The sequence below is a fragment of the Telmatherina bonti genome (assembly GCF_933228915.1).
Source record: "Telmatherina bonti genome assembly, chromosome: 8".
In the NCBI taxonomy this organism is placed as follows: domain Eukaryota; kingdom Metazoa; phylum Chordata; class Actinopteri; order Atheriniformes; family Telmatherinidae; genus Telmatherina; species Telmatherina bonti.
In genome coordinates this window covers 13,385,589-13,399,559 of record NC_136626.1, presented here as the reverse complement: position 1 = coordinate 13,399,559, position 13,971 = coordinate 13,385,589, and the positions used below count along the sequence as shown (strand labels likewise).

The window sequence follows — 13,971 nt, the reverse complement described above, 5'->3', positions numbered from 1 at the left end:
AGAATAACAACACTAATCCTGTCCTCTGCTAATGATCCTAACATTTACCGCTTTATTTGTTCAGATAACGAACACATCTGGGCGGAAAATTCCGGTGCTTAATTCGAGGTAGTATGAATCATAAATTTTCCCTAATAAGAAAGCTGCGGAGGAAACCTCAAAGCCACCCGATGGAGCCAGCTGTGCTGTCTCACCACATGCTGTTAATGGCAAGCTAATAAGCGCATTTACTGGGCATTCAGGAGGCTCAGCCATCTCCCGAGCAAAGCTGGTAAGGTCATGCACTTTTTATGAGCTGAACTCTTGCCTCGTGGTCAGGTGTGGATTCTCGCTCTGTGTCGTTTCTGAACTCCAGTCGCTGACTTACATCACAAAACGAGCCTGAGGCTAAGCTGCTTTTAGGCATGGTGGTTTTTTAAGTTAAATGCTGACATAAATACATGACATGAATAATAATATCAATAATAATAATAATACCAATCATAACAATAATAATAATGCCAATAATAATAATAATAAACATTTCAATAACAATAGGGCCCTTCCATACTTCGTATGGCTCGGACCCTAATAATGATAATAATAATAATAATAATAATAATAAGAAGAAGAAGATTAATCAAAGAATGATAAGAAGAAATTATGCTTACATTGCACCTAAAACACTTAAATTTGATCTATTATTTATCCACTCCTCATTCATACTATGTGATGGTACATGTGTAGCTACAGCAGCCAATGCGTGTCAATGGCTTCTCTGACCACCACCGAAACATTCGTACTCATTCATACACCAGTGATGCCGACACTGTATTTATTTTTTACATAACTGTATACATTTAGGGGTAAATCCATATTTTGGACAACTAAAATTTTGATCCAATGATCTGCATATAAAAAAAGTTTTCCCATTTTAATTTGAACATAATTCATCTTGAGGTGAGCATAAATGTGTGCATTAAAAACTAATTAAACATATCAATATAAGAGCATTTACTCATCAGCATAGTGAGAAACCCCGGTGAAAACTCTGCAGGTTTTTAATGCATCCCTGCTCCAACACACTTGACTCAAATGAAATGAATCCAGCAGCCAATGGCGTTCTGCACAATGACTCAGTAATTTGAGTCAGGTGTGTTGAAGCAGGGGTGTATTGAAAACCTGCAGGACCGTGGCTCTCGAGGACTGGAGCTGGACACCAGTGCTTTAGGAGAGGAGGATCAACCTCATTGATCCACAATGAGAAGAGTATGGAATCAGATTTGTTTCAGCATCTCCAAGCAAAACTTTTTAAAACTCAAGCAAAAAAACAACAATTAAAACCAAAACTTTCTAAAATTTCGGTAAAATAAATGATCTCAAAATAAAAAATGATTCACAATTGCTTGGTTTCATTTCTGACACAAACCTTTCATGGGCGGGCTCTTTCAGGGTCGCATTTTGATTGGCTGGTGAGTTTTGGAGTCATGATGATTGATCTTTTTTTTCATTTTGAGATCATTTATTTTACTTAAAGGGGTGCTATGATGGTATTTGGAGTTTTCTGAGCTTTCTACAATGTTACAGTGTTGAATCCTCATCAGACATGTGAACGGCACTGTTTTTTATCACCTAAACGCATGTTTGAGTTTGAGTTTGAGTTCCAGCATCTCTCCGTTCGGTTTCCATGACGACAAAAAACTCATCGTTTTTTCTACTTGGAAATCCTTGTGACGTCCCGGGGGATAAGGTTCGGTGATTGGTTACCTTCTACTGGTTAACAAGGGCATGTACAAATACATCAGGCGGGTGGAAAACGTGGGATAAAGTTATTTCCAACGATGGCTGGTGAGATGGCTGGGTTGCTGTTTTCCTCTTTGTTTTCAGGGTCTGATTCAGGTTCCAACATGTAGGGCTGTATGCTATGTGTAGAAGTCACTGTTCATCCTAGTATAAAGCAACAACAGTCACAGAGGTACAGCGCTCCCCTCACTGCCTGAGCCTTCTGCCTCTCCTGAATCATTTCTCTCTTCTCTGCTTCCTTACATCCTCTCATTCCTGTCATTACAGTCACCATTCACAAGAGCCACTCACACCCAGAGCCAACTGGGGAAACACACTTAAGCCAATAATTTGACACAAATAAGGAGCTCATGCATACTGGTCAGTGTTGTATTTGGATGGAGAGGTAATCAGGGCAAATACAGAGAAACTTAAGAGAAAGAAGAGGAGGTCTGTGCCGCTTATTGCAGCACTTGACAAACTTTACTTACCTGGTCTTCCATGAGCAGGATGAGCCGTGTCACCACAATGTTGACTGCATTCCCCAGACTAGAATCCTGGAACAGTTTGGCAACCTGACCTCCAGAGAAACAAGAAAAGACCAGTCTTAAAAAAGGGCTGATACACAAGTTTGGCATTTTACAGAAGAGATGAGGCAACACTGGAACCAAAACTAGAAATGAAGATTAATCTGTTGTAAATACAATGTTGTAAGAGAAGAACACCCAAATAAACCAAAGTCCTCTATAATTTAAAAAAACACACCAACATTGATTGCAAAATTTGTAAACCAATGTGCAGCACCAATGCACCATCCATGTGTAACTTAAATGTAAGTATTGGACCTTCAGACATGCAGTGAGGGTCTCTTAACACTGACTTTACAGCATGAGCAGCAAATGTCAGGAAGATTCAGCGTAGTTTCACCAAAGCTGCTCTCAGAGACACCATTAGTATATTTGTTTCTGTTTTCCTGCTGACCACCCTTTCATTAAATACATTCCTGACATCTGGTCTGAAAATCTAGCGTGTGCAAACAGAAATAGTGCAGGCAATGACAAAAACCTGAGCATGTTCTCCAGAGAGAAAGCAGGCAAAGTTTCACATTCTGCTTTTTTTTTTTATCTACATAAGCTTAAATTTAACTAATTTCAATCTATTTCATGACATATTTCTAAATGAATAAGTTTATATCCAACTGAAGACAATTACGTCCCTTCCAGCTCTTTAAAGTCCTAAAAACTGTTTTTGCTTCACTCCAAGCTTAAATTTTCATTTTCTGCTTTTACTCATCAGGCATAATTCTGGGTAAGCTCATCAAGACAGCGGCACCTCTTCAATGTAAAGTACATGTGACTCTTTTGTGTTGTGAAACTTACAATATTCATGACAGCCAGGATGTACTGCTCAATGTCCCTGCGTCCATGGTAACCCACCATCATCTTGTCAGCTACCACCAGTGTCTCCACGTAGCGCTCCTGGCTGACTGAGCGCTTCAGAGGCAGCTGACCGCGGCCGACATGATGAGGAGGCGTCTTTAGCGTCCGCTGCCACCATGACGAACCTTTCATTGGCTTCTCATCTGAGGTGGATCACAAACACTCATGTTTTAAAAGCACTAAGCAAAAAGAAGCCTATTTTTTTTCTCCTTTGGCTGCACTTGATTTATGATAATCAGCTGAAAGACTGCCAAGCGGCCAGAGAGATGCCAGACCACGCTTTGCATAACTGGAGAGGAGAACTGAAGCATAGCAGTGCAGAACAGTCTATTTGTTTTACTTTTATTTGTACTTTTCTGTGCATAGTTTTGCTTTTTAAGTGATGCCCTAAAACCCAAACCCAGTCATGCCTAATCACAACTGGGAACTCAAACCCAACCACAGTCTTGAGCTGCTGGCTGGTCTACAGATCAGCCGGAGGCTGTTTACGTCTCCTGTCTAGACCTGACTGCTCAGACCAAAATATCCCCCCAGAATAAGACCAAAATATCTCTCCTCTCACCAATGACCCCACAGGACCGGCCCTTATACTGATGGCGGAGCGATGAGCGCTTGTAAACCACATGGGGGCGCCCCTCTGTTCTCTCCCCTCTCTCCGTCCTCGTTTGGTTATCTGGTGAGACAAGGGGTTCAATCAGGTACTCCTCTCCCCCTGCAACAATCACCCCCTGCTGCAGAAAGACAGATTTGAGGAACAAAGTAGAACAGAATAACAGGAAAAAATTGCCATCATGACACAAATATTGCAAACTATTGGAAACAAAATAATGTACACATTGCAAAGATCTTCATTCAAATAGCAAGGCCAAATTCAGCAATGCAGAACAAGTTCACAAATAAAAAAAAATTAACAATTAACTTAACATGTAGTGAATAAGAAAAGCTTGAAGATGTTCTTTAAAGAGCCAAAACTGAGGTAGGAAGCAGTGGAGCTTGAGTTGATGATGGAGCTAAAGTAATGCTGGGACTATTTTCTAGCATGATTCCAGCTGATCTGTCCTCCTAACAGGGTCCCTTGTTGGGGCACTCTGGACCCATTTGAGCAGCGGATCTGGACCCCACAGAGCCAACACACACACAGATACGGAAAAACACACGAGAAAGCATGAAAGGGTGAGTGAGAGCGAGAGAAATGAGAGAGTGAGACAGAGAACGATACACTAAAACTTCCTTTGATTCTGCTCAGATGTGTCGGCCCCGGTCAGAGCAAGTGCAGCCCCCTCGACTCACAGCGGCAGCTTTCAAAGAGCTTTTAATCCCATAACAAAGTTAGTGATGCTCCTCTGGACACGGAGCGTGCTCACTGGTGAGTGCGCTCATGCTGGTCTGACCAACAGTAATTACGTGTGCAGCTTATTAACGCTTTGTGAACACATCTAAAAAGCTATGATGAGGCCTGCTGTTTGTAGTGAGAGGATACACAGATACACAACGCAATGAATACAGCAAAGTGAGTTCAGCCAACAAAATGATGCATCACAATTGAGAATACCCAATCAAAGGATTCACACAAGGACTCACTTTGAAGTATCGGCATGCAGATGCCAGCCCTCTGTTGCTATTTGCTAAGATGACCTCATGAGAAAAATGTGAATGAAAGGGAACTGATGCTTTTTTACAGTAAGCACTATACAAGTTTGAACAATATCCTATAATTTCCAGAGTGCCTTTGAAGATCACAAAGAGTGCACGCTGCTACTTGATGCTTTCTGGGCTTTGAGTTTTGGGATCTTAAACTATAACCAATACAAACTGTGAACCCAATTATCTCAACATTAAAGGAGGAATTTGTATAAATCTCATGATCTATTCCAAAGTATATACAAGCTCAACCACCCAGGCTGTCTTAAAAATGAAAAAACATCCTTTTAAGATACAATTAGTGTTGTTACTGAAACTATATCGACGCTATCAATACATCCTTAACGTTTTGTTTTGGAAAGCTGCACATCTGCAGCAGCAGGACTGGATCTTTGTTGTCATACAGTATCTTCCTCTATATTTGGCCTTATAGTTGCATAAGTAATATTTAAAGAATTCCTTCTTTGAGGATCATATTTAGAAAGCTCAGGCCAAAAGGACCACAGCAGGCAGTTTGACTTAAGATTAACTCCGGCTGGAGGATTTAAGGTTTGTAAAAACGTCGTGCTTTGATGTTGGTATCGGTTGTTTGCTGAAGCGGCACTGTTTCTAATACTGACCTCACTCTAGCTGTGGATTAGTGTGAAGTTTCAGTCTTACCAAGCCGTTACAGTTGCTCAGGGCCACTTTGCTGGAGTGAGGTTGGTCTTGGAGGTATCCGGTGTAGTGGCACTGGGGAGAGTAAGGGTGACTCCAGGCTAATCGACCTCTTTTCCAGTACTCTACCCTAAACTGCTGGGACAGCAGGCCTCCCTGCAGCGTTAGGTTGAGCAGGAAGTTGTTTCGTGATGTGGAAAGCTGGTAGAAGAGCTAAGAGAAAGGGAAAATGAAATATATGTAAAAGAACTGTCTAATATGATCATCACTGTATTGGGAATTCACTAAGACGGCATCATACAGAGTCAGGCAGCCTATCTTCAGTGCTGCGTCGTCTTCTTCGGTGGTATTGTGTCTTTTCTGTATCTAGCATTTCTCCAGCAGGTCCTACTCGTACAGGGATGGCGATGTCATACTGGTCTAGGCTGGACAGGAAAGCAGCTAGAATGGCAGAAATAAAAAAATAAAAAAAACAAACAAACATGAAATCATCATTACAGTTAAAGCAAATAAAGGCAAAATATATTAAACTCGAATTAAAACCTTTGAGAGCTTCGTTGTTCTTGTTGGTGTCTTTACAGTGAGACTAACCCAGCTGGCAACAAGCAGGAGACTTTTCTGCTTCTACTGTAAGTCCCCTTGCCTCATGGGGCCAAAATGAGGTTGCTGTGGTTACCTTGCAACTATATACTTCCTGTCTTTCTGAGGCCTGTTGAAGTTGTTGTCCAAACACACACAACTACAAACAGCCAAGGCCAGCTGATTAAAAGGGAAAAATAACCAACAAATGAGTCCAGTTTTTATTAAATCTTTGGTTTCGGTCGGAGCAGCAGATCCGTTCCACACAGAGTAAATACGCAGAGATCAGAGTTCCTGGGTACAAACTTAGAAAGCTATGCAACTTTTTAAAAAAAAACTACTGTATTCAGTGTGGCTTCAGTAAACAGCAATCACAATTACAAGATTTGAATGGAAGTTATTTGCCTGTCAGACATTTTCTCTCCTCCTCATCCCAGAAGAGCAGTGTGCAGCCAATGTTTCTCGTCATCTCACCTCCACACCTGCACCACATCTGAAATCCTGCTTCTAACTACCTGATCAGAATACCCCCTTCATCTATCTGTCAGAGCTGTTCCCACTGCAGGGTCCAAACTCAAGCTGTTTGTCTTTTCCATCTTGTTTTATGACCTTATACTGATCTGTTAAAAAGTTTTATTCTCATTCAGTTATCTAGGACACTTCTATCAGCTGACAATTGTCGGGATGTGATCTATTTTGGCACAAGTTAACTCTTCACCCTATTAACAGTGGTGCAAAATAAACCCTGGCGCGGTCATGCTGTGAGAGATGTAAAATAATGTTATGATTATATTTCCCACCTTTTTGCTGGGGCAAAACTTCTGGAGGCAGGTAAGGGGGGAAAAGTTGAAAACAGTGAATACAAAATACAGAGATGAAACAAAAACCATTCTCAGCAGGGATTTAACTTAATGAGAGAAAAAGTGCAGCTGAAATAGCTAACAAAAACTACAGAATGTACAAGTAGACAATGCCAAACAAAAATCAGGAAGTACCAATAAGGCAGAAGGAGAAAACTGGTTTCATGACTCACAAATAGTCAAAAACTCACAGATCATGGTTAAAAAGCCATGATCCTCTTTAAATCAACTACAAGGAACAATAAATTTACCAAAACTTCAAGGGTTCTTGTCCTCAGAGTCTTATTCTCACAAACCACCCAAGTGATCAGGCAGGTGGTACCAACATTACATTTCCAGCACAGGAAAGACTCATAGGGAGAAAATGAAAGGGAGGATAGTGATAAAGTAAATAAAAGTGAGACATTAACAAGACCTCACACAGAATAATGAAAAGCAGCAAAACAATTAGTCCCCAGGTTGATGAAAATATGCCAGAGCCTCTAACAAGTTCATTTTGTTCCCACATCGTATGTCCGCATTACAAGGTGAATTATTCTAAACAATGATTCAGTTGTTCTGTATGCCAAATTAAAATATTACAAAATCAAAACCACTTTTCATCATTTCTACCTTTAGTAAGAAGAAAAAACATATCAAGTGTTCCTGTGCATGTTGCTTGATATAACAGTACATACTTACACATATCTGACCTCTTGCTCAGTAACAAAAACATCATAGTAGCCAATAATGCAACAGAAAAAAAAATAAATTCAGAGAGAGAACATTTTAAGTCGACATTACAACAAAGAGATGTGGAAACATGCTTGCTAAATTTAACAGGAGAAACACTCCGATCACCCGGCTCGCATACAGAAATGTCTGTGCTGATAAACACACCCCTGCTTCTGTTATCGCCAAATGAAAATACTGGAAGGAAATTCTTGGGATGGAAAAGTGCACCTCCCTCCATGCCAGACACACCTCCACGGCCCCTCAGGCCAAACACGGCTGCCCTTCCTCTTTGAAAGCAAATTCTGCGACAGCAGGAAGACTCTAATTATTCAGTATAAAACATCAGAGTCATAAAAGATGGAGGGACCTCTGTAAGACACCATCAGAAAGCTTTTAAAGAACAGTGTATGTCAAGAGCTCCTTCCTGTTTATATGTGCCTCTCTTGCCTTTCTCCTGTGTGCAGTCTGGGTGGCCCACGTAAGGAAGTGATAAATTCAAACACAGCTAAAAGTATGTGGACACTCCATCTAAATAATCTCCCTGTTGTTAGAGCTAGCTCTCATGAGTAGATCCAGTCCATTTTGTTTCACATAACTAAGAAATTCCAGGTGGAATGACTACAACCTTCTTCTAGGCTTCTACTTCCACATTTTCATGAAAGTTTCACTTATATGTCACTAAACGGTTGCAGTGCACAAGATCAGCTCTGGTTGAAATGCAGCTTTCATGAAGAGCATTGCATTTAATTGTGAAAGAATTACCTTCAGAGGAAAAATAACCAGTCTGGTCTGATCCAAAGTACAAATTAGTGGCAGAAAATCTTCAGAGGACCAATCTTAACCGGAGCCCTGACCTCATTTTCACCTTTTGAAAGAATTAAAATATTAGCTTTGAGCCAGTTCTTATCCTGAAACATCAGTGCACGACTCCATTAATACATCCAGATTCCAAAAGTGAGTTTCTTCAAGGCAAGGCAATTTATTTGTATAGCACCTTTCATGTACAACACAATTCAATGTTTCATGCTTAACATGAAACATTAAAAGTATTACAGATGGTGTAAAAAAGCAGAGAAATTTAGACTTTTGGAGGAATTTTTACATAATAAAGATCACTTTTACATTTAATGTTTGCACCTACATTTACTTATGGGTAGAACATACAAGAGCATAAGCATAAGACAAGTAAAAAATAAAAAAAGAGAATGACTACATTTGTATTTTTTTTAAAAAAAAAAAACCTATTACAAATAAATAAACAAACAAATAATAACCATAAAACTGAATAAAAAATAATCCTGGTACTTTCTCATTTGGAAACATCCCATTCAGTCAGCCAATGAAATTTGCAGCAGATTGCTACATAAAACTTTCAGCTTGGCTTAAAAATACCCAGCCAATATATATTTATCTACATCCGACTTGGATTTTAAACCATACTGCATTTGTCGTAGCGCAGAAGTGGAAAGTTAAACTCTTTTTCACTTCCTTTCAGCTTTCCAACTAACATCATAATTTAACTTTCAAAAGAAAGTAAATAATAATACTCTACCAGGTCATTTTTCAATGTTTTATAACCTGACAAAGAAATCTGACTTCTAATGTCTAATATTTCTTTTTTTTTTTGTCAAAGTAGAAAATTCCTATTTGTCATCTGCCTTTAAACACACCACCAGCAACTCCATCAGTAGTTTAATTGTGGAAGGTTGCCAGTCAAAGTAAGAGTTCTTAAAAATAAGACTTAAAAACTTAAACCACACAAATGAATGGGTTGACACGGACGCTCAGGGTCTGTAAAACTGATTTGTGATAAAGAATCAATATGTTAGCTTTAACTGGCGTATAAACCTGCCAGCTGGTTGTTACAGCCTGTGATTCAGTTTTTTAACCATCCAGACTAATTCAACACTAGACTTACAATGAGACTGTGCCTCAAAGAGAAATCAGTACAAACAGGACATGACTAAACAACAGATCAGCAAAATATATTGACAATCAACTCCTTATCTATCAGTTTGGAGCAGGTTTGGTTGACTCAAGTCCTCAAGGGACTCTGCAAATGTTTCCCTGCTGCGACATACCTGACCTGCAGCAGACTTAATTAGCAGAATTATGCAGAACATCAAGATCTGCACAAGTCAGGTGTGTTGCAACGGGAAAAAACTCCCAACACTTGCAGGACTGTGGCCCTCGAGGACCGGAGTTGACGACCCCCGCCTTAGAGAGTGTAGTCTAAGCTTGCAGCATATGATAGTGTAAGATCTCAGGATATTTACTTCATGATCGGCTTGGTCATTTTAATGTGCCTCAAAGGTAATCAAAAACTAACCATCTAAAAACAAGGCAGGTGGAGGAGTCACTGTTTCCTGTCTTTCTGCGGTGCTTTGACCAAAGTCAAATGCATTTCATTAAGACTTACAGAAGATGCAACACCTTGAGGAAGACAAAAGGATATAACAAGAGGCATAATTTTCTGTAACAGACAAAAAAATCTTTACATGGAAGAATGCCATGTGACCCAGAAAACGCTGGAGATGTTGGCAATTAAATAATGCAAGTTTACTCCAGAATGAAAACAAAGAGATTAAATATATTGTAATGACCATAAAGTAATGAAGAACAAACTGAAAATATGTATATATTAAACGTTTCTCAGTTAAAGAAATGCCTTTTTATAAACTGATTGCATGAAATACAAAGTAAACTTGTGTCTACCACAGTGTCTCAGGTTCTTACTCTTTTTTTTTTTTTTACTGTTTATGGTGCAAAACTGACTGATAGTCCTCTGTGGATTTATCACCACAAGAAACTTTTCATAACTATTGAAGTCACTCAGTCCATGTTAATAAGTTAAATACTAGTTTAAGCTTAAAGGCTTTCCTTCCTATACCTGTGGAGTGAATAAGCCGGGCTGAAGAGTGGGTTTTTCAGAGGAAGTAGCGCAGCGGCCTATTTCAGCCAGATGGCTGTGAGGGGTCAGAGGTCAAATTTAGGAAATGCACAATCACAGTCTTGTTCTGGGTGATGAGACACAGACAGTGAAAGAATTTACGTTTTTGCCTTCAGGGTGATTTCTGTCACAGCAGCTTCACCTTGAAAGAGAAAGAGAAACTGTGTGGTGGGAGATGCAGGGTATTGGGGGGGTGGACACACATGGCTCTGCTCGAGAAATATGATTTGTGGAAGAAAGGTTCAAATTCAGATAGCCCAGACCTGCAGGTCTGGAGTATGCATTAACAGATGAGTCCAAAAACATGTTCTCCTCCTCAATTCAGCCAGTTTTTTTTTTTTAAAGTCTCATATTGTATTTAAGATTATTATTATTACACCTGTTATTATAGCTGTTCTTTATTTAGATTCCAAACTTGCATTAACCCATACAAACTCAAAGTGACATGTGTGAAACATCCATCCATCCATCTTTCTTCTGCCGCTATTCCGGGGTCGGGTCGCGGGGGCAGCAGCCTAAGCAGGGAAGCCCAGACTTCCCTCTCCCCAGCCACATTTGCCAACTCTGCGGGGGGGATCCCGAGGCGTTCCCAGGCCAGCCGAGAGATATAATCCCTCCAGCGTGTCCTGGGTCTTCCCCGGGGTCTCCTCCCAGAGGGACGTGCCTGGAACACCTCACCAGGGAGGCGTCCAGGAGGCATCCTGACCAGATGGCCGAGCCACCTCAACTGGTTCCTCTCGATGCGGAGGAGCAGCGGCTCTACTCTGAGCCCCTCCCGGATGACTGAGCTCCTCACCCTATCTCTAAGGGAGAGCCCGGCCACCCTGCGGAGGAAACTCATTTCAGCCGCCTGTATACGAGATCTCGTTCTTTTGGTCACGACCCACAGCCCATGACCATAGGTGAGGGTAGGAACGTAGATCGACTGGTAAATCGAGAGCTTCACCTTCTGGCTCAGCTCCTTCTTCACCACGACAGACCGGCGCAGAGCCCACATTACTGCAGACGCCGCACCGATCCGTCTGTCGATCTCACGCTCCATCCTTCCCTCACTCGTGAACAAGACCCCGAGATATTTAAACTCCTCCACTTGAGGCAGGACCTGACCCCCGACCCGGAGAGGGCAATCCACCCTATTCTGGCTGAGGACCATGGTCTCAGATTTGGAGGTGCTGATTCTCATCCCTGCCGCTTCACACTCGGCAGCGAATCGCTCAAGTGAGAGCTGGAGATCACGACCAGATGAAGCCAACAGGACCACGTCATCCGCAAAAAGCAGGGACCCAATCCTGAGGCCACCAAGTCGGATCCCCTCAACACCTCGGCTGCGCCTAGAAATTCTGTCCATATAAGTTATGAACAGAATCGGTGATAAAGGGCAGCCTTGGCGGAGTCCAACCCTCACCGGAAACGGATCCGACTTACTACCGGCAATGCGTGAAACATTCAGTTTTTAAGACATTTGTCAACACTTTATGGTACAAACTTTGCTCAAACACCAGAAGGCAGAAGGTTACACTATAAAAAAAATAATAGTAAAAATAGTAAAAATCCCTAAAAATTGTTGGCACTTTTTATTTTACATGTCAGTAAAGGGAGAAAGTAAGTTCTCATATTCAAAGAAATATCTTACCATTTTTTTACGGGTTGGACCTTTGTTTACGTGTTGGACCATTTATGGATTAAATTAGTCTTTTTCTTTAAGACCCACTCCGTAACTTTCCGACTTTTAAAATATGTGTTTGTGACGCATTTTGATAGCGCAACAAAATTCATTAAGCGCATTTCCTGAACTTTCCCTGGCGAGCAGCATCCTGCTGCTGAGAAACCGCACTATGCAACTTTCTGGATTGTGACGTTTTGCTTGCCGTATAACAAGGAACTGGCTGTTTTGAACGCGCAACGTCACTGATTCAGCAAAGAAATGCAAGAACATTAAAAGAGAGGAAGAGACAAAATAAGAGTCATCGTAAGATCGCCTTTTGCTGGCTGGAGAGCGCTAACAGTTCAGGTAAGATGCAAGATGGATGCTGAATTAGCCATCTATAGGGGGCACGTGATGGGAAAAATGGCAAATTATCTGTAGTGTGTCTCTAAAGACATAGTAAAATAATTAAAGGAACAGTAATGAATAGTTTCCCTTGTTGAAAATGCTGCTGATCAGCAACCTGGAAAAAATCCCAGTGGAACACCAGTCTGATGCTGCACTGATCGTAGGCAGTAAAGGTGAATATGTGGGCCTTGGCATTTAGTAAACAGGGTGTTTGTGTGAAGGCTTTAATCAGTATTTCTTAGCCTGAGAAACAACATGACTGATTAGACACTGCAGCTAAAAGAGTGTTGTCACAGTAACACTTTAGTTTAAACACGGCAGCTGCAAAATGCTAATAACTGTGTAACTTTAGAGTTATGGTCAGGAATGTTTGACAAGGAATCCCCAGCACATCATTACTTTTTGCTACCAGGTAAAATAAACATCTGTATGAAAAAGTGGATGAAAATTGCAAGTTTATCAGCTCAATCAAATATAAAATACGAAAAAACCAAATATAACATTTTTTTCCTTTTCTTACTAATTTTTTTTAATAACTTTGATATGCATCCATTTATCCTGATTAAAACAAACACATAACAAATATTTCATCCATGATGGGTTTAAGTTTTCTTGTCTTACCTTGTGACTGAATAAACTCATGTCTGTGGCCTCTTGCGACCTCGATGGCAACCATGGCAACAATGACCATGCAGACCAGACCAGTCCTCCATAGCGTTTCCATGGTTACTACAGTATTTGCTATAGTAACAGATTTCAGTGCAGTGGTCCCCGGGCCTCTGTCCCAACATGTCTCCTGCCCTCTCGGATGCCCCGTTGCCTAGCAGTGGGACAGCTCAGCGCTCTGTTGGGCCATGGCTGCGGAAATATCTGGGAGTCGGCTGCACCTGCTTTGTGTCAGTCAACAAGGTCTGATGGATGTTGTGGAAGTCCTCATAGAAGAAGAAGAAAACACCTGGGCGGACTTTTCCAGGGGCTCAGCAGTAGTAGAAGTCAGGCCTCTCTTTTGCCTTGTGGAAGAGAAACCACGCAGTAACTACAGGAGAAAGGCCTGGGAAGCAGAAGACAGGGAGGGGAGAGACATATTTAGGCTTGAGAGGAGGGAGTAACTAAGGAGACTAAACATATACAGAAAGAGCATGAGATCCCATTGACCCGAGCAGCTCCAAGACAAACCAACCTAGTTCGTATTGAATGACTGCCCAGTTCTGCATTTTTCCTTAAAATAATCTATTTTAAAACAAACAGCAAGCACCCCATTGTCCACCTCTGATGGGCAGATATAACAGCGAGTCCCAAACAGGAGCCCCTAAGGAC

The 13,971-nt window shown here is 41.2% G+C and overlaps 1 protein-coding gene across 2 annotated transcripts in view; it reads right to left on the bottom strand.

Annotated features, from left to right (window-relative positions):
- The window catches only part of adamts10 (ADAM metallopeptidase with thrombospondin type 1 motif, 10), a 56,233-nt gene that overhangs the window by 36,093 nt on the left and 6,169 nt on the right, over window positions 1-13,971 (bottom strand). For both annotated transcript variants that reach the window (XM_079244577.1, XM_079244578.1), the window contains exons 2-7: window positions 13,276-13,705; window positions 5,800-5,939; window positions 5,502-5,711; window positions 3,763-3,931; window positions 3,141-3,343; window positions 2,253-2,336 (exon numbers count right to left, since the gene is read on the bottom strand). In XM_079244577.1, coding sequence (XP_079100703.1) covers window positions 2,253-2,336; window positions 3,141-3,343; window positions 3,763-3,931; window positions 5,502-5,711; window positions 5,800-5,939; window positions 13,276-13,378 — 909 coding nt within the window. In that variant the 5' untranslated portion in view covers window positions 13,379-13,705. The remainder of the gene's footprint in view (window positions 1-2,252; window positions 2,337-3,140; window positions 3,344-3,762; window positions 3,932-5,501; window positions 5,712-5,799; window positions 5,940-13,275; window positions 13,706-13,971) is intronic.